The sequence below is a fragment of the Erythrolamprus reginae genome, chromosome 4 (genome assembly GCF_031021105.1).
Source record: "Erythrolamprus reginae isolate rEryReg1 chromosome 4, rEryReg1.hap1, whole genome shotgun sequence".
NCBI classification, from domain to species: Eukaryota; Metazoa; Chordata; class Lepidosauria; order Squamata; family Dipsadidae; genus Erythrolamprus; species Erythrolamprus reginae.
Window position 1 is genome coordinate 59,675,270 of NC_091953.1, and position 26,779 is coordinate 59,702,048.

General features: G+C 38.6%; 1 protein-coding gene across 6 annotated transcripts in view; it reads left to right on the forward strand.

The window, feature by feature from the left end:
- The window catches only part of ITSN1 (intersectin 1), a 135,711-nt gene that overhangs the window by 63,922 nt on the left and 45,010 nt on the right, over window positions 1-26,779 (forward strand). For all 6 annotated transcript variants that reach the window (XM_070750374.1, XM_070750373.1, XM_070750378.1 and 3 more), the window contains exons 17-28: window positions 564-703; window positions 3,261-3,382; window positions 4,706-4,935; window positions 6,326-6,447; window positions 11,850-12,097; window positions 12,666-12,825; window positions 13,907-14,112; window positions 14,468-14,547; window positions 20,909-21,075; window positions 23,547-23,592; window positions 25,737-25,858; window positions 26,056-26,173. In XM_070750374.1, coding sequence (XP_070606475.1) covers window positions 564-703; window positions 3,261-3,382; window positions 4,706-4,935; window positions 6,326-6,447; window positions 11,850-12,097; window positions 12,666-12,825; window positions 13,907-14,112; window positions 14,468-14,547; window positions 20,909-21,075; window positions 23,547-23,592; window positions 25,737-25,858; window positions 26,056-26,173 — 1,761 coding nt within the window. The remainder of the gene's footprint in view (window positions 1-563; window positions 704-3,260; window positions 3,383-4,705; window positions 4,936-6,325; window positions 6,448-11,849; window positions 12,098-12,665; window positions 12,826-13,906; window positions 14,113-14,467; window positions 14,548-20,908; window positions 21,076-23,546; window positions 23,593-25,736; window positions 25,859-26,055; window positions 26,174-26,779) is intronic.

The window sequence follows — 26,779 nt, forward strand, 5'->3', positions numbered from 1 at the left end:
CTCAAGTTTAAAGAGCCCTGGGTTAGGGTTAGAAATGCAAGAGTCTTCAAACCTGGAAAAATTAGGGCTTGTGGATTTCAACTCCTACTCCTGAAGTAGCATGGCTGGTGCAGGAATTCTGGGAGTTGAAGTCCACTAGTCTTAAAACTGTCAAGTTTAAAGAGCCCTGGGTTAGGGTTAAAAATGCAAGAGTCTTCAAACCTGGAAATATTAAGGCTTGTGGACTTCAACTCCTACTCCTGAAGTAGCATGGCTAGGGCAGGAATTCTGGGAGCTGAAGTCCACTAGTCTTAAAACTGTCAAGTTTAAAGAGCCCTGGGTTAGGGTTAAAAATGCAAGAGTCTTCAAACCTGGAAATATTAAGGCTTGTGGACTTCAACTCCCACTCCTGAGGTAGCATGGCTGGTGCAGGAATTCTGGGAGTTGAAGTCCACTAGTCTTAAAACTGTCAAGTTTTAAGTCAACTGTCGAGTATATACGGTATATTGTAAAGTCATTCTATTTAAGAATCACTGAATCTGGACAGTTTTTAAATATTCATTGTCAATATTTTTTTAAAACAGGAGATTCATTTCTCACTGTCAAAAGAGCTTTAGAAGCAAAAGAGTTAGCATGCCAGCAGCTTCGTAACCAGCTAGATGAAGTGGAAAAAGAAACCAGATCAAAACTTCAGGAGATAGATATTTTCAACAACCAACTAAAGGTAAGCAGGTTTAAGTTACATTATAATTAAGCAGGTCCTCCACCATTTGCAGTATAAATTGTGAAAATTGATGTGAGTATGTATATCCAGTTTTAATTTTAAAAAAAGACTTGGTCCCTGGTTTCAGATTAAATATGTTTTTGGTGGTAAAATATGCTATAATGATAAAAATGTAAGAGGACAAAAGAAATGATGCTAATTGTATTATTGGAAAAATGTTATCATTTCCTAGGGCCATTGAAAATTCTTCCCACAAAGGTCTGAGAGTCCCAAAAGATAACATATTCATCTTTTATTAGAATGCACCTTTAAGAATTAGAAATTCTTAGAAAGCTAAACAGGCAATTATTAATCAGGTCAGAATGAGATTTCTGTCTAAAAGTTCAAAGTACGTAAGATTAAAAAAGCAAAAAATAGTTATATAGTCAATATGCACAGATTGCATGAATTTTAACAAACGTAAAACAGAATTTTAGTTCAAATTGGAGCTTGATGTTGGACTGCTTTTTATTGAGATTCTATCACATACTCAGAAATTGCAAACTTGATTAAATAGCTTAAATCCAGTGTTAATTTTATTACTGTTGAAATAATCTGCATTAGTTTGGAATGGCAGATAGCTGTATCAACCTCTTTGCTTAATTTTATAGATAGCATTGTACTGATACTTTAGGATACTTTAGGAGTGGCATTTACTTATTATAATTATATAGTCAATTTACAAAAATACAATCAAGATTTAACTGTAAGTTATCAGCTGATAAATCTTTTAAACATGATTAACAAACTTTATGCTAAACATCTATACAATAATCTATAATATTTCATGGAAGAATGTTTATTATTTAAATATGCTTGGAGTGCAAGTTCTTGATGTATGATTGGATGAACTGTTAAACAAATTAAATTTATTCATTTATTTTAGCTTAAACTTGATTTTTAACCATAACTTTATCTTTAACTTATTAAATATTTTTCAGTATTATTTGAGAACACTATTAACTAATGACTATTAACAAGAAAAAAAAAGACTGAGGCTGATCCAATTAATAATTAACTGCAGATGATGAATATCTCAGCTAAATATTAAAAATATAGTATAGATTATTATTGCACTTAGAAATACTACTACAATGATTTTGTTTTCCTTAAGTTGTCTTCCTTAAGCTGTTTGATGTGCACTTCTGTTTATTTTACTTTTATGGATTTTGGATTTTGTGTTTTTGATTGATTGATATGTTGATTGATATGTTCAATATATTAACGTTAATTATATAATAACATTTATCAAGGGGCTGAGCAGCTTCTCTATGGGGAAAATTTGCAATGTGTTTACATTTTTAGTTTAGAAAAAGAGTGAACAGGATAGGCAGAAAAAAATCACCAAGATTAGATAAGGAGAAACTATTTTCTTGGTTATTTATTTATTTATTCATTCATTCATTCATTCATTCATTCATTCATTCATTCATTCATTCATTCATTCAATTTTTATGCCGCCCTTCTCCTTAGACTCAGGGCGGTTTACAACATGTTAGCAATAGCACTTTTTTAACAGAGCAAGGCTATTGCCCCCACAATCCGGGTCCTCATTTTACCCACCTCGTAAGGATGGAAGGCTGAGTCAACCTTGAGCCGGTGATGAGATTTGAACCGCTGACCTTCAGATCTACAAGTCAGCTTCAGTGGCCTGCAGTACAGCACGCTACCTGCTGCGCCACCCCGAATATTGCTGTAACTTTATATCCAAATTCTGCTAATGTATTTTGACAGATTTTGACATTCTAGGAATTTATGTTTGTTAGACATTGTTAAGATAATAAAGCTAGAACTGTAACTATCATTTTAGTACAGTAATGTTGAGACTTGACATATCCTGTCCTATATGAACATAAATTAGTGATTGTTCTAGAACATCAGACTTGATTTCTGAACTTATAAAAATTATTCTGATGTTATTGAGAGCACATCAGATCCAGAACTGTCTTTTAAATTTCCATCTCAAGGGTAAGAGAATTAATGTTGGAAAATTATTATCTTAAGTGACCAATAAGAACAAAATGCAGGAAATGATGAACATTTTGCAGATAAGCCAACGGAACCTTTGAGAAATTTGAAAATCTACACTATTCATTCTGTTTCAGGATGTACAAGCACTTCAGATTCAGAAACAAAAGCAAACAAGTTGAATTTGAATTGTGGAATCCTTGTTGGTTTCTGACTTTAGCTGTTTGCTACATATATTCTCTTCTATTGGTAAATTAGAATTTTAGATGATAAGTCATGTAGACTTTTTATAAACAATTTTTGTCATTTTGGGTTGTCCAATAAAAGTAAACTTTTAGGTTTGATAATAAAGATCAAAGGTAGTCAAGTCTAAAGCATTTGAATAACTACAACAAATTTAATATCAGATATAAATCACATTACAATGAGTTTGAAATAGGATTTCAAATTAGTTTATTTAGTTATGTTGGATGAGTTTTTGTTCTGAGAAACAGGGAATGGATTAAATGTCCTGTGCATGATATAGTAACCCACCATTTCATTATTGAAGGACTTGAGGGAAATACATAACAAGCAGCAGCTACAGAAACAAAAGAATATAGAAGCTGACAGACTAAAACAGAAGGAGCAGGAGAGGAAAACAGAGCTGGAAAAACAGAAAGAAAGCCAGAGGTAAGCTTGAATTTGGAAACCATACTGTTTCATAAAAGGAACTGATCAAAATCTTGAACAACCAGTTATTTATACTATGGGAGGACTAATTGTCCATTTGTTTGGAAGAAGCTTGGCTTTCATGGATACATAGTTTTCTTTTTGGGTTTCTTTCAAATAAATTGTGTCCTATTGTATTGTGTCAAATTGTGTCAAAAGTATTGACAGAAACATTTTATATTTAGCAAACAAGCAGTGCTTCCTTAATTTAAAGTATTTTCATGGAAGTGCATGGCTAAAGTGTGGCTTCTCCGAGGAACCAGATAATACCATACAATTGATCTAAACAAGGATGTTTCTCACCTGTGGTCCAACTATCACACATTCTAATTTTATTTATTTTATTGTTGTATGTCAATACATGTGTATATGCATAGTTATGTTCAATTAAAATGAATTTAACTTTACTTGAAATAATAACCTAAATATTAGATAGCTGATTATTTGTTTTGTTTATTAGATTCAAGCTAACAGTAACTTTGTGTGTGTGTGTGTGTGTGTGTGTGTGTGTGTGTGTGTCCCCTTGGTGCTTTCTGAGCTTGATTATTTTCTTTTAGACATTCCATTATCTAAACTAGGTAATATCATCAGTGTTAGTAAGGATGGGGGTTTGCTCTCAACGTATATTCTAGTGCCGTGATGGCAAACCTATGGTACGCGTGCCAGAGGTGGGATGCAGAGCCCTCTCTTCTAGCACTGACGCTGTCTCTCCAGGTCAGATCTCCATAGCGTTTCTTTCATGAGCTTCTGTTTCCCTGCAAATGACGAAACAGAAGCTCACGAAAGAAAAAGATCTTACCTCTTGCCATGCTGCCAGTGTTGGGATGCCCTGCTGGCCAGCTGGTCTTCGGGTCTCTGCTGTGTGTGTGCGCGCAGGTCCATGCACACGCATGTCTGTGCATGTACACATTCACATGTGTGCACCTTTCAGATTGGGCACACTCGCAGTTTGAGCGTAGTGTCTAAAAGGTTTGCATCACTGTTCTAGTGGCTTACCCTGTCAGTGATGCTTGGGACCAACAATCAAGAAATAAACAATGCCCCAATCAAAAACCTCCCAAACAGGCTAACAGTAAACAGCCCAGCCAAAGAACCACCAAGACCACTCCTACCAATGCCTCTGAATATCTCCCTTAATTTTTAAGAACTTTTCCAGTTAAGGGAATACATTAGATGTTTTGCCATTGTTGAAACCATTGAGGCATCTGGAAAGGAAATATTTCTGCAATGACATGGTTTGTGTGGTATATTTCTAAATATCATTTATATGTTTGCACTAATTAGAAAAACCCAAGACAGAGAAAGACAGTGGCTTGACAGAATACAACAGGAAGAAGAACATTCACGGTCAAGAAAAAATCAAGACGAAGAAAAACAAAAATGGGAAGAATTAAACAAGAAGAAAGAAAATGATGAGAAGAACAAACAGGAAGTACAAGAAAAAATGAATAAATTTTTTCATCATCATAAAGATTCAACAAAACCAACTATCCAAGCTCCCTGGTCAACTGCAGGTACAAGATAATGGAATACTCATTAATTAAATGCTCATAAAATCTTATGTTCTTCGCTACATGTGCTGTGGTAGATTCTGCTGATTGAAGATTGGATAGTCTGTCTCTGTTTTTGTCATTTTACAACCAGCAATTGAACATATTTTTATATTTATTATTTTTATGATTGCATTTTTAAAAGTTACTGTAAGTCATTTTGAGATGCATTTTGGAACCTATGTGGACGCAATGAATAATATTTTGTTTTCAGTAAGTTATTAATATGAACCAAGTATATTAAACTGGAAGCAAAATAGAAGCAGGCTACAATTTATCTTTGTTTCCCCCCCAGTACACAATAAAACCTCAGTGTTTATTTATGTCTCTAAACTAAACCTAGAACAATATTCGAATGCATTCATATTACTATTTCAGAAATATGATTTAAAACTTCTATTGATATTCCATTTCCCCCTTAATTTAAACTATTTGTATGCATGCTTATCTTCTTATAAAGAAAGCTTCTTTGGGGGGTTCAATGAAAAGTACTTACCCTAAAAAACTATACAATTCAATGCTAATACAATTTTTTAACTAACATGTGTTCAGTGCAGTACTCAAATACGAATAGCACACTCAAAAAGGGATACAACCAAAATAAAAATTAAAAAATGCATTTTGCTGCTGCTTTTCCCTTCCTCAAATTTCTATTTAAATGAAGTTTGATTATTTTAAAATATAATTTGATGTTACACTTTAATGCTTGTGTGCACACAATTATATACAATGAAAATTCAACTTAACAGACCTCGATACAAGATACTTCACATGCTATGGAACAACTTTACCCTGTTTTATTTCATTTGACTAATAATATAGTCACTTGTTACATGTTCCATTTGAATGTTGACATCATTAGGCACATGATATAAATGGCATATTGTTCAATTTATTGATTAATAAAAGACCTTTCCTCCTAATTAGACATTTCAGTGAACACTCTTACTTGGTACAAGCACCTCTTCTTTTTTTATGTAGTAGCATCTGAAAATTTTATACTATGGTTGTGATTAGTTTTTATTAATTTATTATTTGATTAAAATAGTAAGTACAAATAATGAAAATACCATTCAGAAATATAGCTAACAGACCTACGTGCAGTATACTGATTAAATAAAATAAAGGTAATATCAAGAAAAAACCCACTAATTTAGAAAGTTGTGAATGTGTTTTGCAGTCTGCAGTTTATCTTCATGTCGTGAATTGTTGTTTAAATGAATGTTTGAATGCTGCTTCTGCAAAAAATTAGATTATATTGAGAATTTGAATACAAATGATTCTGTTGCATGTAAATTAAATTTGTCTCTCATGATATAATTAAAAAACAACATATCTGTTTTTGTGGTTCTAGAAAAGGCCCCACTAACTATTTCTACTCAGGAAGATGTAAAAATAGTTTATTATCGAGCTCTGTATCCTTTTGAATCCCGAAGCCATGATGAAATCACTATCCAGCCAGGAGACATCATCATGGTAAGAGAAGAGTTCAGTATTACCCCAAAATCACAAATACTTTTCACATCTTAACAGAGGGAACATGTTATGAAAATAATGAGGCTCTGTAATAATATATAAAAATGTTATAGAGACTATAGGGCGGTGATGAATAAGGCTGTGCCATATTTTGGATTTCAAGGCAAAAAGATATTTGGAAGTTATTAGGCCATGGCTGACTGCAACTGGAAAACTACGTATTATTTTAAAGAATTGCTGGCTGGTACTCCTTAAACAAAGGAGTTCTAAATATCTAGAAAAGTTGGCTTTTAAAATATTTTATAAATTTGTATTCTATTTTTTTCTATAGATGTAAGTATTTAACCTTCCTGAAGCCTTTACAGTTCCTATATAAATGGGGATAAGGAGGGAAATATCAGGGGAAGGTCCTTGTTTAGAATGAACGTAAGCTTTTTTCATAGACAGGATTTTAATTATTTGACATATACAGTGTTCCCTCGATTTTCGTGGGTTCGAACTTCACGGAAAGTCTATACCACGGTTTTTCAAAAATATTAATTAAAAAATACTTTGCGGGGGTTTTCCCCTATACCACGGTTTTCCCCACTCGATGACATCATATGTCATCGCCAAACTTTCATCTGCCTTTAGTAAATATTTTTAAAAATAAACTTTAATAAATAAACATGGTGAGTAATAATCTGAATGTTGCTAAGGGAATGGAAAATCACAATTTATGGGTTTAAAGTGTTAAGGGAAGGCTTGTGATACTGTTCATAGCCAAAAATAGTATATTTACTTCCGCATCTCTACTTCGCGGAAATTCGACTTTTGCGGGCGGTCTCAGAACGCATCCTCCGCAAAAAGCGAGGGAACACTGTATAATGTAAATACTGTGTACTTATTTTGGAGTACTAAAAACAATTTTTCTCTGCATCATAAAGTTTAAAATATTGAACCTTATATGAACTTTAATTTGATGTTTAGGTATGCTGCTAGATCTTAACTTTATGATCATATTAAGTTTATTTATACTTAAAGTTGTGTTTAAAGTTTTCTAAAGTTAGTTTATTTTTGAAATAAAAGAATAGCGTGAGGTATGATGGTGTGCAATTTTCTTTCATGTTCAGTTTAGTAAAAAAAAATAATGTACAATATTCAAGGCTGCAAATCTGTGTTTATATGACTACTAGTACACAGGATTTGTATCACTGATTGAACATGAATAGATTTTTTAAAAAAAAATAGGGATATCCAACCTGAATGCTGCATGCATTTTTACAACATTCTGAGAGGTTGTTGTTGTTGTTGTTATTTGTCGCACAAGTCAGCCAGATGTTCAAGCTGTATTTGCATTTTTATCCACTTATTAAATCCTTCCAAAGGATTGGGGATAGGCAGATGTTGATGGTATCAAATGTATCGTTACTGGATATAAACTGTTCTAAGTAAGCTATGTTTGGTAACTGATGATAATTTTGTCAATACCAATGGTGCCCCAGTTATTTTAATAATTGCACCCAAGGTGCCTGTTAGTATTGGTACTACCTTTGCTCTCTTTTGCCACAATTGTTCTATATCTATTTGCAAGTCTTGGTATTTTGTTATTCTTTTCTCTTCTGCTGTCTCCAGATACTGCCACATGCACTATCCAAACTTTTTTGTTCTTCCTATCAACAGTTGTTGTGTTATGTGACAGGTGTATGTCGAATTCTAAAACCCCAGAGCACTTTAGCTTCTTCATTTTCTATTACTTTCTCTATTTTATTCATATGCCTGCGGGCAATTTTTTATTTATTCATTTATTTTAGTTTAATTTGTTTGTTTGTTTGTTTGTTTAGATTTATAGACTGTACTTCTCATGAACTCAGGACAGCTCACAATAGTAAAAATGAACACAGTAAAATAAAATACAATTTAAAACATTAAAAATATATAAAACCCACTATTAATACAATCAAAGCTCATGATCCCCAGGCCTGCCAGCATAGATGTATTTTTAATGCCTGTTGAAAGGCATTATGGGGGCAGTATGAATCTCCAAGGGGAGTTGGTTCCAGAGAGGCGGGGCCGCGACAGAGAAGGCTCTCCCCTGTAGGCCCGGAGGAGGCCGATTCTGTGCGACCTAACCGATCGCTGGGATATGTGAGGCAAAAGACGGTCTCGTAAATAATCTGGTCCATGCCGTCTTGCAGATTTTTCATTTTTGTTATTTTTTCATACCATTGCCATAGTAATCTGTGCAATCTTGTTTCAGCAGCTAACTTGGTGATCCATTGGTTCTTCAGCTTCTTTGCAGAGGGGGCCTTTCATTTCTCTTGCTTTCTTGTCAATTCTAGCTGAGAATATATTTGTTCTTACCTTGGTCTTATACAGCCTCTTTTTTAAACTTTCCTGGTCTTACATGCTACCAGGTCTTGGTTTCATCTGCTTTGTCTTCTATTTTTTAATGCACAATACTGGACATGTAATACTTGTTTTCCCATATATCTTTACTATTCTTTATTTGGTCTTTCTTTAGGCCAGTTTGGTCTCTCAATAGGCCTTCCTGATATGTTAGTTCCAATACATTTTCTTCATTATCCTTCAGATATTCCTCTAGTGCACTTTTTTTCTTTCTCAACCATCTGATGCACTTGCAGTATTTCACACCTGTCAGGATTAAGCATATCCTGAGGTAATATCTCAATGCACAAGGCCTTGAGAATGCTGACTCATTCTGAGGCAATTAAAGCAGCAACCTCATCAGGCGAAAAGTATTTAAATTGTAAATGCAAGGATTGGTTGCAAACTTTTTCATTATTATCATAACTCTGAACAGTTACTAAAAGTAGTTGCTAAATGAGGAACTACCTACTGGTATATAACATTGAACAATCCCTCTGAGCTCATTCATCTATTTGCATATTTCTGGCATGCTTATTTTTACAACTTTTAAAAAATTTAAAATGTTGCTCAAATGTTCTTTCTAAAAAGGAGCCAGACACATGCAATTAGTTGTAATTTTTTTTGTATTTTTAACTTAGTATATTAAACTTTAATACAGTATATAAATCTAATAAATAATGAAATATACAGCATTACCTGGTTGAAATGTATTTGAATATAAGTAGTTTGGGTTGGTAGTTGAGCTGTTGGTTTGAGCTCCCAGTTTAGTAATTTGGTTGCAAATGTTTCATCACCATTCGAGGAGCCATCATCAGTGTGCTTTGAATTGTGCTAATCTGTCAGAGCATTGATCTTCAAATACCTTTTTATATGATGCAAATTAGTGCTGATATTGTTTGTTCTGAGTCCATAGTCTGACTTAATACAGTATGGGCTATTGGATTGCCTGGCTATTATTACTGAGGCATGATCTTTGGTTTTAAGTACTATCTGTGTGAAGGAAATTAGTGTTGTTTGTTTGATTTCTGCTGAGTCATGGTCTGGTTTTGGTTTGTTTGAGCAGCTGATTGTTATTGAAATGTGGTCTGATTTCTTGTGAGCTGCTTAATGTTGTTGTGTAGTGAGGTCCCTGTTTGTTTTACATGCTATCTTCGTTCTTTTGTTTTACAGTTCTTTCGTTCTTAGTGATTGTAAACTCAATCTATGTGAATACAGTGTTCCCTCACTTTTCGCGGGGGATGCGTTCTGAGACCGCCCGCGAAAGTCGAATTTCCCCAAAGTAGAGATGCAGAAGTAAATACACTATTTTTGGCTATGGACAGTATCACAAGCCTTCTCTTAACACTTTGAACCCCTAAATTGCGATTTCCCATATCCCTTAGCAACCATTTAGATTATTACCATGTTTATTTATTAAAGTTTATTTAAAAAATATTTATTAAAGGTGGATGAATGTTTGGCGATGACATATGACGTCATCGGGCAGGAAAAACCTTGGTATAGACTTTTCGCAAAGTTCAAACCCGCGAAAATCGAGGGAACACTGTATATCTGTTTATTGACTTATTGGTGAAAACAAGACTTTGAGGAATTCTCTTTCTCTCCTTAATTTTGCCTGGGCTACACCTGTGGTCTGAATGTTCTTGGATGGACATGAGGGGTACTTGCAAAATGGATAACCATGAAACTTAACAAACAATACATTCAAAGCAATATAACAACCTTAACAAGAACAAAAACGACCAGACGAATCACAATTCCCTATGTACAGAATGTTTCAGAAATGACAAAGCAAAATTACCATGTCAACATGATCCTGAGGTGGCCTGCAAACCAACCTGTCAAAACCGAAAGGGCAGACAGAAACAAACCAAAGAAACAAAACAAACCAGGCATCATGTATTGAATCCAGTGCAGCAACTGTGAAAAGAAGTATGTTCTATGTTCAACCAGATTGCTTGAACACTTCCTGGCTATCAAAAGATATGACCCACTATCCCTCACGCCCATCCACAAAGATTCAGAAGGGCACAAATTTGATCTAACCAGGACCACCCAAGCGAAAGCAAGGAGAGAAAGGGAATACCTTGAAGCCTAGTTTTCCATCCATAAACAGACGTATTGATATCAATCCAGTCTACCAATCACTGAGAATGAAAGACTTGCATCAACCATGATCCCAAAGAGAACATTTTAAATGAAAAAAACAGATACCCCACTATGCAACAATAATCACAACCCATCAGCTCACAGAAATTAGACCACGTGTCAATAACAACCAGCCATTCAAACAGATTGAAACCAAACCATGGCTCAGTAGTAGCCAAACGAACAATACTAATTTATATCACACAGGTGTAACTAAAAAACAAAGACCATGCCTCAGTAACAACAGCCAGGCAATCAAACAATCCGAAATCAGATCTTGAATCAGAAGTAGTTGAACAAACAATATCCACATTAATTTGCATCACATAAAAAAGTATTTAAAGACCAGTGCTCTGATGGACAAGCACAATTCAAAGCTCACTGACGATGTCTCCTCGAATGGCGATGAAACGTTTGAAACCAAATTGCTAAGCTCAGAGCTCAGCTCTACAGCCCAATACCATGTTTCCTTCAGATCATGGCAATGTACTGTATATATATAATAAATAAGCATAATTGTTGAAGCATAGTTGTATAAGAGCAAAATAATTAGGCTGTAAATATTAATACAGATTTGATATAAGTTTATCTTTTTATACTTTACTGTTATTTGCCTTCAGTTATATATGTCTCTTATATTTAGATTAGATTGTCCTAAATTGGTATAATTGGAATTGCTCTCTGATTGGTTTCTTGGATACCTTGCACTATTACTATAAGGCTTTGTCAAAGCTTTTTGTTTCAGTCACTACAGATTTACCTACATTTCATTAATTATAATACTATTGCTCTAAAATTCTTAAATATTCTGCATTTGGTAAAAATATTATTTATTGAAACCATTGTAATTTTATGCTTTTAATTAATTTATTACATTTGAACAGGTGGATGAAAGCCAAACTGGAGAACCGGGATGGCTTGGAGGTGAACTGAAGGGAAAAACAGGATGGTTTCCTGCAAACTATGCAGAAAAGATGATGGAAAATGAAATTCCAAGTTCCATAAAGCAGCTAACTGATGTGACATCTGTACCTAAAATTTCATTACGTGAAACCCCTTCAATACCTATGGCACCACCTGTTCCTACAGATTCAAGCCCTACTAGCAACAACTGGGCAGACTTCAGTTCAACGTATGATTTCATTGGAATTTCAAATTTTCTTCCTTTTGGTAATTTTATAAGTGAATGACCAAGAAAAATTATACCAATTTCACAAATAATTTCACGGGCACATCTGCCCTTAATTTCTGGCATATTAGTGGTTTGAAAATTGTTCAGAACAGTAAAATTGAGTTTAAATTTTTTTTTCCCAAATCTTTTTTAGAAAGCAGTTTAAACATTTTGTTTTTAAGTTACAAACACTAGAAAATATACCAAAAAGAAAAGTATTTGAAGACTTTAAAAAATTCAAGCCATGTAAAGAAATTGTCATAATTGCCTTCAGAAATTCCAAGCAGCTATTGTTCCTTTCCCTGTTTGTCACTCTGTTGACAAGTTGCATAAGGCCTCCACTGCTTCCAAGGCCTCATGGTAAATATATCTTCTGAACATTTTATGTCTAAACAAGATCATGCAGTAGCAGTAATAACGAAAAAGATGCAGGAATCACTAATGATCCAGTATTATCATGATTAGGGAGAAGAGAAAACATACTTCTTAATTATGGTAATGATTATATCCATCATCTCCCTTTATACAGTTGGCCAACAACTACTAGTGATAAGCAAGAAACAGATAACTGGGATGCTTGGGCAGTTCAGCCTTCCCTTACAGTTCCAAGCTCAGGACAGTTAAGGCAAAGATCTGCCTTTACTCCTGCAACGGTTACTGGATCCTCTCCTTCTCCTGTTTTGGGCCAGGTGAGTTGATATTTGTGAGTAAGGTAAATACCACATGGGCATACATGTTATGTGGTACTTTGTATCATACTTGTATTCTTGCTTTATAAACAATTAATGGATTAGATAAATAATAGAACTTTACATGAATAGGCAGGAAAACAACAATTTAGGAATTCTTGGGGCCATACTGTCTGAACTGAAGAATCCACAGTAATGCTAAATAAATACACTGGAAATTTTACAATACCACAATAACTTCACAATAATCTATGAGTTTGTGCCTTCTCAGGCCCATTTTATATTTTATTGATTATTACAGTATATCAAGGAATCCTCAATCTGAGTATTGTATTGGCAGTTCTGTGTTAGCAAAAACTTCAGAAGAGAAGGATTTAGGGGTAGTGATTTCTGACAATCTTAAAATGGGTGAGCAGTGTGGTCGGGCAGTAGGAAAAGCAAGTAGGATGCTTGGCTGCATAGCTAGTGGTATAACAAGCAGGAAGAGGGAGATTGTGATCCCCTTATATAGAGCGCTGGTGAGACCACATTTGGAATACTGTGTTCAGTTCTGGAGACCTCGCCTACAAAAAGATATTGACAAAATTGAACGGGTCCAAAGACGGGCTACAAGAATGGTGGAAGGTCTTAAGCATAAAACGTATCAGGAAAGACTTAATGAACTCAATCTGTATAGTCTGGAGGACAGAAGGAAAAGGGGGGACATGATCGAAACATTTAATTATGTTAAAGGGTTAAATAAGATTCAGGAGGGAAGTGTTTTTAATAGGAAAGTGAACACAAGAACAAGGGGACACAATCTGAAGTTAGTTGGGGGAAAGATCAAAAGCAATGTGAGAAAATATTATTTCACTGAAAGAGTAGTAGATCCTTGGAACAAACTTCCAGCAGACGTGGTTGGTAAATCCACAGTAACTGAATTTAAACATGCCTGGGATAAACATATATCCATTGTAAGATAAAATACAGGAAATAGTATAAGGGCAGACTAGATGGACCATGAGGTCTTTTTCTGCCGTCAGTCTTCTATGTTTCTATGTTTCTATCAAATAAACTCAACCTAATTTCAATATCTAACTAGGGTGAAAAAGTAGAAGGACTTCAAGCACAAGCATTATATCCTTGGCGAGCCAAGAAAGACAACCATTTAAATTTTAACAAGAACGATATCATCACTGTGTTAGAGCAGCAAGATATGTGGTGGTTTGGAGAGGTTCAAGGACAAAAAGGATGGTTTCCTAAATCCTATGTGAAGCTTATATCAGGTCCTATAAGGAAATCAACAAGGTAATTATTTTATTTTGCTAAATGTAATAATAATAATAATAATAATAATAATAGAAGGGTTATTTAAAACAGCTATTCGGATAATTATGTATATGGACATGTGTATGTAAAGATTGTTTAAAGAGAAAAAGTAACATTTTTATTTTATTTATTTAAAATAAAATATTTATTTAAAATTGTCCATATTTATTTATAAATAAAAATATTTATTTAAAATTTGTCCATAATCTAGAAATAACAATATATATTAACACATAGTAAATCAATGCATTGTATATTCTTTTTGACTTGTCCTCACTGAATGAGGTGTAAAACAAAAAAAATATTGATCCTCCTTTCTTTTTTCTTTTCTTAGCATGGATTCTGGATCTTCAGAGAGTCCTGCTAACTTAAAGAGGACATCGCCAGTTTCAAAATCTACATTTTCAGGAGAAGGTTAGACTTTTAATTGGAAATATAGTGAATTGTTATATAATAAGAAATTATAAATAGCACCTGAGAGCAAATTTGAAATGTGTTCTCTTAAATTTTGTTAAATTCTGTGCATTAAATTTTGTGCACAGTGAATGTTTTAGATTACAAAATAGCCAAGCTCTATCCAGATTTTCCTTTACCTTCATCTCTTTAAAATTCAATAGGACTCTTACTTGTAGAGATATTCTATTATTTAGTGTTCTGCCGGCTTCTATGTCATGAGCCTCCCGAAAATTCAAGGGTAAAAAAATTCAGACACACACACACTTGAAACTTCAAAAACAATGTTTTTTTCCACAAAATTCAAAAGAAACAAAGCACCCTTTTTGTATTGCAAAGAGCACTCTTTCCAAAACAAACTTGTAGGCAGTAAAACCCCTTAAGCAGTCCCAAATTATTTAGCTAGCAGCTGTGAAGAACGTCACAGCCCTCTTTCTTCCAGGAGTTGAAACAAACATGCTTTGCTATGGCTTGGTTTCAAAGACCTGAAAAATCCAACAAACAGAGATTTCTTGAAACGCCAGGCTCTTCCTCCAAAGACAAACAGATAATCTTCCACACGCAGCAGCCGACAAGCTGTCCTTTTATCAGCAGCCCTAATTAGTTGCACCACACCCAAACACATGTGAATTCTCTTATTTCTGATAATATCTGCGCAGCTGCTCCTTTCTATTCAGTGCTCTGCGACTGCGTACGTCAATAAAGGGTTCGTCATCTGAATCCAGGGATTGCACTGCCTCCCCCTGAGTCCAATTCTTCTTCATCTCCTAATACCAACTGTTTGCTGTCAGCAGAAGAAGGCAGTAACACTGGCCTCTGACACTGCGAAAATTCAGCCACATCCACACCCTCAGTCCTTGGGGCAGGAGCTGGCCCAGAGCCAACCATAACAGTTTAGTAATAGCATTTTGGATGAAAATTCTAGCACATCTGAGAGCACACATTTGGGAAACATTACTTTGTCATATGCTAATTTTTTGTACAGTGGTACCTCAAGATACGAACCCCTCGTCTTACGAACAACTCGAGATACGAACCCGGGGTTCAGAAAAAATTTGCCTCTTCTTACGAACTTTTTTCATGTTACGAACGCCAAACCCGAACTTCCGGGTTCAGCGTTCGGGAGGCTGCTGGGAAGCCCCTGGCTGTTTTAAAAGGTGACAGCCGGGCGGCGGGGCTTCACAGCAGCCTCCGAACACCGAACTTTTGCCGAACTTCCAGGTTCGGGGTTCGGGAGGTTGCTGGGAAGCCTCCCAGCCCGGCTGTCACCTTATAAAACAGCCGCGCGGCTTTCCAGCAGCCGCCGAACGCGGAAGTTCGGGTTTGGCGTTCGGCTTCGGGAGACGGCTGGGAAGCCGCCCGGCTGTTTTAAAAGGTGACAGCCGGGCTGGGGGGCTTCCCAGCAACCTCCCGAACCCCGAACTTTTGCCGAACTTCCGGGTTCGGGGTTCGGGAGGTTGCTGGGAAGCCTCCCAGCCCGGCTGTCACCTTTTAAAACAGCCGCGCGGCTTTTCAGCAGCCTCCAACCCCGAACGTGGAAGTTCGGGTTTGGCGTTCGGCTTCGGGAAGCTGCTGGGAAGCCGCCCGGCTGTTTTAAAAGGTCACAGCCAGGCTGGGAGGCTTCCCAGCAACCTCCCGAACCCCACGCCGCTCGCCCATGGCGGGCAGAACATTGCTCTCGCCCGGCTTCCCGGCGAAGCAGCAGGTCAGCATCCTGGGCGGGCGGGTGGCGGGCGAGCGGCGCGGAAGCCAGCGGCTGTGGCAGCTGCTGCAAGAGGCTTCCTCGCCCGCCGCCAGCCCAGGATGCTGACCTGCTGCCTCGCGGGGAAGCCGGGCAAGAGCGATCTTCTGCCGGCCATGGGCGAGGGGCAGGGAAGCCTCTTGCAGCAGCTGCTACAGCGGAGACATTTGGGTTTTTGGCTGGGGGAGGAGGCAGGAGGTCTGGCCACCCCACCCCTTCACCTTCCCCCCCAGCCAAAAACCCAAAGGTCCCCACCACAGCACCCGCTGCAGCCAAAAAGGCAAAGTCGGGCAGTTCCCCAGCCGCCGAAGGAGGCTTAACCCCGCCCCTCTGTCCCACCCATCGCCCGTATCCAGCAGTAGCTGCCACCCGAGCGCTCTTGCCCAGCGGGAAGCGAAGCACTGGGGTGGGGGGTCTGTCGGGACACCCCCCACCCCAGCACTTTGAATCCCGCCGGCCAAGAGCACTCGGGCAGCAGCTTCTGCCAGACACGGGCAATGAGCGGGACAGAAGGGCGGGGAGAATCAGGAGGCTCCTTTGGCGGCTGGGGGCTGCCTGGCTTTGTGATTTTGGCTGGGGGGGGGAGGGAGTTAGGAAGGTCCTACTTCTCCCCCCCAGCCAAAAACACAAAGCCAGGCAGCCCCCAGCCGCCAAAGGAGGCTTAACCCCGCCCCTCTGTCCCACCCATCGCCCGTATCCAGCAGAAGCTGCCACCCGAGCGCTCTTGCCCAGCGGGAGGCGAAGCACTGGGGTGGGGGGGCTGTTGGGACACCCCCCCACCCCAGCACTTTTCATCCCGCCGTCCAAGAGCACTCGGGCAGCAGCTTCTGCCAGACATGGGCAATGAGCGGGACAGAACGGCGGGGAGAATCAGGAGGCTCCTTTGGCGGCTGGGGGCTGCCTGGCTTTGTGATTTTGGCTGGGGGAGAGGGAGTTAGGAAGGTCCTACTTCTCCCCCCAGCCAAAAACACAAAGCCAGGCAGCCCCCAGCCGCCAAAGGAGGCTTAACCCCGCCCCTCTGTCCCACCCATCGCCCGTATCCAGCAGAAGCTGCCACCCGAGCGCTCTTGCCCAGCGGGAGACGAAGCACTGGGGTGGGGGGGGGCTGTCGGGACATCCCCCCACCCCAGCACTTTTCATCCCGCCGTCCAAGAGCACTTGGGCAGCAGCTTCTGCCAGACACGGGCAATGAGCGGGACAGAAGGGCGGGGAGAATCAGGAGGCTCCTTTGGTGGCTGGGGGCTGCCTGGCTTTGTGATTTTGGCTGGGGGAGAGGGAGTTAGGAAGGTCCTACTTCTCCCCCCCCAGCCAAAAACACAAAGCCAGGCAGCCCCCAGCCGCCGAAGGAGGCTTAACCCCGCCCCTCTGTCCCACCCATCGCCCGTATCCAGCAGAAGCTGCCACCCGAGCGCACAGGAGGCTCCTTTGGCGGCTGGGGGCTGCCTGGCTTTGTGATTTTGGCTGGGGGGGGAGGGAGTTAGGAAGGTCCGCAGAGGAGGCAGGGAGAACTTTGTGCCACTTCGGAGCCCAGAGGAGGAGAAACCACAGCCACCGCTGTGGCCACACTTTCCTTCGGAGCCCGGCACAAAGCTAACCCCGCCCCCTGTGCAGCCAGAAGGCTCCTTGGGGAAGGCGGCCTTGGGAAAGTTCTCCCTGCCTCTTCTGCGGCCACCTTCCCCAAGGAGCCTCCCAACCGCAGAGGAGGCAGGGAGAGCTTTGCGCCACTTTGGAGCCCAGCGCAGCGCTTCATCGGGAAAACCTTCAAGGAGATAGTGGCAGCAGGAAAGAAACGGGCTCCGAAGCGGCGCAAAGTTATCCTGCCTCTCCACCTCCTCCTCCTGCGGCCGCCTTCCCAAAGGAGCCTTCTGGCTGCACAGGGGGCGGGGTTAGCTTTGTGCCGGGCTCCGAAGGAAAGTGTGGCCACAGCAGTGGCTGTGGTTTCTCCTCCTCTTCCTCCTCCGGGCTCCGAAGTGGCACAAAGTTCTCCCTGCCTCCTCTGCGGCCACCTTCCCCAAGGAGCCTCCCGACCGCAGAGCAGGCAGGGAGAGCTTTGCGCCGCTTTGGAGCCTGGTGTGGCTTTGAAAAAAACATTGGCTGCAGCGGCAGTGACAGCTGCGGCTTCTCCTCCTCTTCCTCCTCCGGACTCCGAAGTGGCACAAAGTTCTCCCTGCTTCCTCTGCAGACGGGAGGATCCTTGGGGAAGGCGGCCGCAGGAGGAGGAAGAGGAGGATAAGCTGCAGCAGCCCCCGCCGCTGCAGCCCCCTTTTCTTCGGAGCCGCCTGGGCTTTGAAGCAGCACAAAGGTATCCTTGCCTCCTCTGTGGACGGGAGGCTTCTTGGGGAAAGTGGCCACAGGAGGTGGAGGAGGAAGAGGATGAGAAGCCGTAGCTGTCACTGCCACTGCAGCCAATGTGGCCAGCAGAAGAGGGGCAGGGAGCCGGGCAAGAGTGATCTTCTGCTGGCCATGGGCGAAGGGCGGGGAAGCCTCTTGCACCAGCTGCTACAGCCGCCGGCTTCCCCGCCCTTCGCCCATGGCCAGCAGAAGATCACTCTGCTCGGTCGGCGGCTCCGGAGAGGCAGGAGCCAGGCGCTGGCCTGCCTTTTGTCCCCGCCCGCTGGCTGCGAGCACTCTGCCAGGCGGCCAGGAAGCATTCAGGGCGAAGTGCATGGAGGAATGGAAAGCTGAATCCACCGGCATTTGAGCTTCCCATTCCTCCACGCCCTGAATGCCTCCTGGCTCAAGTGGGCGGCAGCAGACCGCCTTTGTGTTTTCGGCTCTGGGAGGAGGGAGTTAGGAAGGTCCTCCTGCTCCCCCCGAGCCGAAAACCCAAAGGCGGAAGCCTCCTGGTTGTTGTGACAGCCGGGCTGCGGGGCTTCCCAGCAGCCTCCCGAACCCCAAAATTTTGCCAAACTTCCCGGTTCGGGAGGCTGCTGGGAAGCCCCCCCCCCCTGTTTTAAAAGGTGACAGCCGGGCGGCAGCGTTTTTTTTGCGGGGGGGGGGGTCTTGTTGCACGGATTAATTGACTTTACATTGTTTCCTATGGGAAACAATGTTTCGTCTTACGAACCTCCCCCTGGAACCAATTAGGTTCGTATCTTGAGGTACCACTGTATATCCTATTGTCTAAATTATTTCATGCTTGCCTATTATATTTAAATTTCCTTTTGTGGTCGGAAGTCTTTTAATTGAATCCCCTTTTAGGTGAGCTAAAGTATTTTGGCCAGATGGCTATTTAGTCTTTTTGAAGACCTCCAATATAAGGAAACATGCCATCCCATGCCATTATTTATTTTATAAATTGGCAACTTTATCATCAGGAAATTCCTCCTAATACCTACCCTGAAGTTACTTTCTGTTACTTTCAGCCATTGGCTCTGATTCTTTCTTCCAGAGCAATAGAAAACAAATCTGTTCTTCTTTAGAAATCTAAATATTATAATTGTATCTTTCCTCATCTTTTGAATCAAATTACCTCAGATTGTGTCTCCCTTCTTCCCCATTTTGGTAGCCCTTCTTTGAACTTGCTCCATTTTTCTGATGTCTTTTTTATAAATGTAAACTTGACATAGTATCCAAGTGGACCTGGCCATACAAAATAAGACCTATGTTGGAGACTTTATATTATTGTTAATACATCCCAAAATAACACTTGTATTTTATCAGCTGTTTTACACTTCTGGCCCTTGTTGAACTTGTGTTCTATAATACCCCAATTCTTTTCAGATGCATAGTTACCCAGCTAAGCTTCCATCATACTATACTTGTGTCTTTCATTTTTAATCCCAGCCATCTATCCCCCCATGCAGTATTTAACATTCCATTTCTCTTTATCATTCCATCATACCATTCAAAGATGTTTAGAGCTTTAAAAGTTAAACCACTTACACCTTTTATAATAACTTTCCCCAAAGTTCGTATTTTCTTTTGCATTGAGAACTAAGATGTGTACTCTACACAAGAAGTATTATTATGGTTAGTCCTTCATTTCATACACTGTGACAAGAATATTAAAGTCCAAAAACCATAAGTTCTACTTTTTCCCTTTAACAGAGGAGGAATTATTACTCAACATTTGGAGCTGCCAATATCCAGAATTTCATTAAGAGTGTTTTGTGGGCCATTGAGCTTTATATGACAAGAAATAATTGTCTGATAGGGAAAATTGATATTAGTTTGAATTTTCATTAAAAGCATAGAACTATTTAAGTAGAAAACATGCAATTAACTGTAAACCTTGTTGCTTTAGACAGATGCATGGCATATAAATTTAATAAATAAACTAGGCAATCTATGCCCCATTGGATCATTGTGTCAGAAGTATTTCTTTACTTAAACAGAGAAAAATAATAACTGTTTTTTAATATTCACATGGTAAGAGAAAATGCTTTTCAGGGGACGTAATCCCTCTGAAATAGCTTTTTTTATTCTAAAACCCTCCTGTAGTAAATTTGTGACAACAAAAAATCCTATTTAAGGGGCAATCTGAGATCAGAAATCAGTGTATGTTACATTGCATGAAATTAATCTGCAAATTAATTAATTATAAGCATTTTCTCACTTCTAAATCACTTTACTTTTTAGAATATATTGCTATGTACACATATGAGAGCTCTGAACAAGGAGATTTAACATTTCAGCAGGGAGATTTAATTCTTGTAACCAAGAAAGATGGTGATTGGTGGACAGGAATGCTGGGTGAAAAATCTGGAGTATTTCCATCTAACTATGTTAGACTTAAAGACTCTGAGGTAAATTCATTCATGTATATTTATTAGAAATAATTTTGCTATGTGACTGAAATTTTCAAGTATGATTGATGATTACAAGCTATTGAATTAAATAAGGATGGGGTGAAGGAAGAAACATAATATATGTTGAACTAAACTACCATATTTTTCAGAGTATAAAACGCACCTGAGTATAAGACGCACCTTAGTTTTTGGGGAGGAAAATAGGGAAAAGAATCTGCTTACCAGGTATTCATCTGGCTAGCGTCCTTAGTCTGGTCAGCTTCAACACATTATTTTCTCTCCTGGTTAAGGTCTTAAAAAAACCTTTATTCTGAGACAGTAACAATGAAAGAGCTTTGAAACCAGTAAGAGCTGAGAACATCATTAGCACCTGGAAAGAAACAGTCGGAACAAGTAGAGCAATGGAGAAAAACTGCAAAGACTTAGGGCTTCGAAAACATTCTTCTTCATAGAGAGTAACAATAAAAAAGCTTGCAAGCGGGTAAGAGCTGGGAACATTGTTACCACCTAGTTAGGGCTGGAGCAAGTAAAGCAATGGGAAAAAACCTACCAAGACAGGGTTTGGAAAACATTCCTTATAGAGAGTAATAATGAAAGAGCTTGTAAGCGGGTAAAACCTTTGGAACATTGTTAGCACCAGCACCTGGCTGGAACGAAACATTTGGAGCAAGTAAGACCAATGGGGAAAAAAACTTGCGAAGACTTAGGGCTTGGAAAACATTCTTCGTAGAGAGTAAGAATGAAAAAGCTTGGGAACATTAAGAGCACCTGGTTAGGGCTGGAAAGAAACATTTGGAGCAAGTAAAGCAATGAAAAAACCCTATGAAGACAGGGTTTGGGAAACATTCTTCTTCTCAGAAAGTAACAATGAAAGAGCTTGCAAGCCAGTAAAAGCTGGGAAAACATTGTTAGCACTTGGTTAGGGCTGGAAAGAAACTTCTTCTGAGTAAGTTAGGGTAATGGAAAAAAACACTGCAAAGATTTAGGGCTTGGAAAACATTCTTCACAGAGAGAAACAATGAAAGAGCCTACAAGATGGGAAGATCTGTAGCAGCTAGTTAGGGCTGGGGGAAAAAAGCTACATTCAGAGTATAAGACGCACCCTAATTATCAGCCTTTTTTTAGGGAGGGAAAAGGTGTGTCTTATACACCAAAAATACGGTATATCAAAAGTAGTTTTTATTCATTGGCAATATTCTCCCAATTCTGAAGAATATTTCAGATTCTGGTGAATTACTGTATTCTGGAGGATCAATTATGCTTAAAATATTATTAATATAGTGTATGTGTATTCTGTTTCTTAGCATAAAATGAAAATATATTTGTGAGGATATTAAAGTATATAATTGTGATTTAAACCATTTTAAATTGACCAGGCTTTACTTTTAGGTAAACATGCATAGACTGTTACTTTTTCTTTGAACTAAGCAATTGAAATTAATATAAGTGATTTTGTCATCTTTTTTTCTTAAGTAACTGTATTTGTAATCTTTTTGTGATTTTGAATGATTTTGTCATCTTTTTTTCTTAAATAACAGTATTGACAATTCTTTATTGCTAATACTTACATACAACTTATACAAACTTACTGTGTTTAGATCTTGATCATCATGCCTCGGTGTATTTTCTATTTTGAGGTTATATGTATATATTTATTAATTGGTTTAGTTTTTAAATCACACATCAATTAAGTTTCTTTGTAACATATATAAATACCAAATGTCTAATTACATTTTAAAATGTAGTGTATATAGAAATTGTAATATTTTATATTAAAATACAATAATTATTTTGACATGTGAGGTAAATATTTTTCAGTGAATAATTAAACTTGTAGGTCAATTGAAAGTGATATGTTTTCAAAACTGTCTAAAGGCCAGTTGGAATGGCAAAACCAATATTATATTTAGAAGTGGTTTCCACAAGTGCGGAGCTACCAAGATTTCTCACCAAGCCCTCCAATCTGTTTTCAGCATGGCTCTGTTTTTAGTATTGAAGTACCCATCCTTCCTCTCTTAGATGATCGTGGAGCTTGACTACAGTTTGTCAGGGCAGAGCTCAAATTGGCAGAGAGAGGAGTGATCAAGGACTCTACTTATTCTCTTCAAAGCCCAAATAGAAAGGCGGGCAATTTAGCCAACCCCCCAAAATTTAGATGGCAGGAAAATAAAGTTATCCACCGAGAAATATAAGAATATCAGCTTTGTCTTACTATTGAGTAAAAGTGAACTGGTGATGAATTCATCTTTTTAAAAAATTTATGATGCAGATTAATTTTGTTATGTAGATGCAGAAATTTTTTGCAAGTCTAATATAGATGGCTTTTGAACTGTTTTAGTATACAGTATTTACTAAATTTATTTACTATATTTAGTAGGGAAGGAATTAATTGATTAGCCTTTTTTAACCTAACTTTGTTTTGTAAAATATTCAGCTGTTGAATTTAAAATTATGCTTATTATTTAAAGGTTCCTGGAACTGCTGGAAAAACAGGAAGTTTAAGCAAGAAACCTGGTAAGCTGTAAACTGTACTCCGAGGAAAATGATGTAGCATTTGTAAAATATTTCTCACTCTTCTGTTTTCAAATTAATGTATACATCAAAATGTTTTAAAGGATATAAGATGCTATTTTTATTCTGTATTTGAAAAAAAATAAAATGGAAATGTCTCAGAATACATTTTTGTGGATAGATGAATCATTTTACTAGTCTCTTTCTGAATCTAAAATCATTTTTTATTTCTTTTGAAGATTTTTAAAAATATAATAGGGATGAGCTTTTCAAATTAACCTATTACTTGTTTTGGTGAATTTCCAAACCTACTAATTTATTTTGTATTTTAACTATTTCATGTATCATTTAAAAAATAAAATATTAGGAAATGTCATATTCCAAATTTTGAATTAAAAAAACAATAAAGATTAAATAAGAAAAAAAGTTTTATTCTGTCTCTGTCCCTCAGTTTTTCCGTCAAATTTATGTACCAGGAAAAGTGGAGTTAAATTACCATTGTTAGCAATATATATTTTTGTTAACTGCCCTGTTCTGTCAGACTGCAAAGAAGGGAAGGAATTACTTTGTAATCCCCACTCAAGAGCTTTGCAAAATAAAATGTAGTAATCAATATGGAATTACAATGTATTAATTTTGGGGGGAGAGGTGTACGTTTAGGATTCAGTTGCAATTTTCTGATTGATTCTTAAGCTTCAGTACAGTATTCTCTCTTACCCCATACACTTAGATATTGTACTTTATAAAAGCAATTTATTTATTAGCATTAGCAAAAATCTCACAATCTTATTGTATTTACAGTACTATGTCTTTGGTAAACTACATCTTTGGTAAAATTAGCACAATTTAACGAGGGAATTAGGAACTTATTTCTTCATTCATTAAATGTATATGGTGCCCATCTCATAAAAGTGATTGTGAGATACTAACAACAATACAAAAATCCAGCAAAAAATAAGAAAAAACACAAAATAAAAAAACAAGATCAAGAAAACAACCACCAATACACATATTTCAGTAAAGTTAATTCATAGGTCCAGCAGATGCCCTGACCCCTTATATCCTTTTGCAGTGTAGTTGGGATTGACTTCTGGTGTCACAAAAATGAGACTTGGAATTACTTAATACCATAATCCAGTGATGGCGACCTTTTTTCCTCAGCCGAAAGAGCATGTGTGCGTGCAATATCGCACATGCGCGAGTGTCCACACCCATAATTCAATGCCTGGGGAGGACAAAAACTGCTTCCCCCACCCCCTGGAGGCCCTCTGGAGACCAGAAACTTCCTGTTTCCCAACTTCTGATAGGCCCAGTAGGGTCATATTTCACCCTGCCCAAGCTCCAAAGGCTTCCCTGGAGCTGGGGGGAGGGTAAAAAATCAGCTGGCCGGAAACACACATGCATGTTGGAGCTGAGCTACGGCAATGGCTCGTGTGCCAGCAGATATGGCTCCGCGTGCCACCTGTGGCACTCGTGTCATAGGTTCGCCATCACTGCCATAAGCCATTGTAGGCAACCTGCAGGCTTTGTGCAACATCCAGAAGAATATAGTCTACGGAGAGGGGCAGCATACAAATCCAATAAATAAATAAAATCTATCCTATCGTGCCTAAACAAAGTAAAATGAGTTAGGATCAATATATTTCTACCATCACTGACAATGGAAACAATGGGAAGTCAGATTTTTTTTTCCTCCTTTTGCAACTACTAGGAAATCCTGCAGCTCCCTCTTTTGTCCTAGGAAAAGGAAGTCAGTATCATTGCCATTCTGCTGATAACAAGCAAAGAGGCAATGGATTGTTTTGGTTTAGTGCTGTTGGAGAAAGTAATTATTTCCTGTATAATAGATTTGCATATTGTATATACATGCCCATGCCAGGGTACAGACCATGAATGCCTGGAGTGGCCTTTGGAGCAACTCATGAGAGATAAAAATGACTGCATGGCTTGTATTTTCTTACATAATTGTTCTATTTTCCCCAATGTTATGTTATGAAAGGGTGTGTGTGTGTGTTACAATGAATATATATTGATGATATAAAATGGGCTGTCTCTTGGCATAATTGGTAGTAAATAGATTTGTGGCTAATTGAAGTCAAAATATAACTTTCAGATTAATGAAAATATTTTTTTTAATATATAAACAGAAATAGCTCAAGTCATTGCCTCATACACAGCAACAGGCCCTGAACAACTTACTCTTGCTCCTGGTCAGCTAATACTTATAAGGAAGAAGAATCCTGGGGGTTGGTGGGAAGGAGAACTCCAAGTAAGTTTCTAGTGTTGCTTTAGAATTTTGCATATATATATATATATATAAATGAAAGCTGTATAAATTGTAGAACTAGTATTCAAAGTTCATTTACTATGCTCATAAGTAACACAGACCGTGTTTAGTATTGTGTAAGGTAAGTATGTATGTATTCTTGATTTGCTGAAAATGAAATGATATTCCTTTCTCATTAGGCTCGTGGGAAAAAACGGCAAATAGGATGGTTTCCTGCTAATTATGTGAAACTCTTAAGTCCTGGTACTAGTAAAATTACTCCAACTGACCCCCCTAAATCAACAGCATTACCTTCAGGTAAGTAATACTGTTCAATCTAATTTTATTTATTGATTGATTTGATTTGATTTGATTTGAATGCTGCCCCTTTCCGTAGACTCGGGGCAGCTCACAACACAATAAAACAGTTCATGATAAATCTAATAATTTACAATTTAAAATTTAAAATAGTTTAAAAAAAACCATTTTTAAGCAGACATACCTACAAACATACCATACATAAATTATATAGGCCCGGGGGAGATATCTCAATTCCCCCATGCCTGACAACAAAGGTAGGTTTTGAGGAGTTTACGAAAGGCAAGGGAGTCGGGGCCGTCACAGAGAAGGCTCTTCCCATGGGGCCCGCCAACCGGCATTGTTTAGTTGACGGGACCTGGAGAAGGCCGACTCTGTGGGACCTAATCGGTCGCTGGGATTCGTGCAGCAGAAGGCGGTCTCGGAGATATTCTGGTCCGATGCCATGAAGGGCTTTATAGGTCATAACCAACACTTTGAATTGTGACCGGAAATTGATCGGCAACCAATGCAGACTGCGGAGTGTTGGTGTAACATGGGCATACCTGGGGAAGCCCATGACTGCTCTCGTAGCTGCATTCTGCACAATCTGAAGTTTCCGAACAC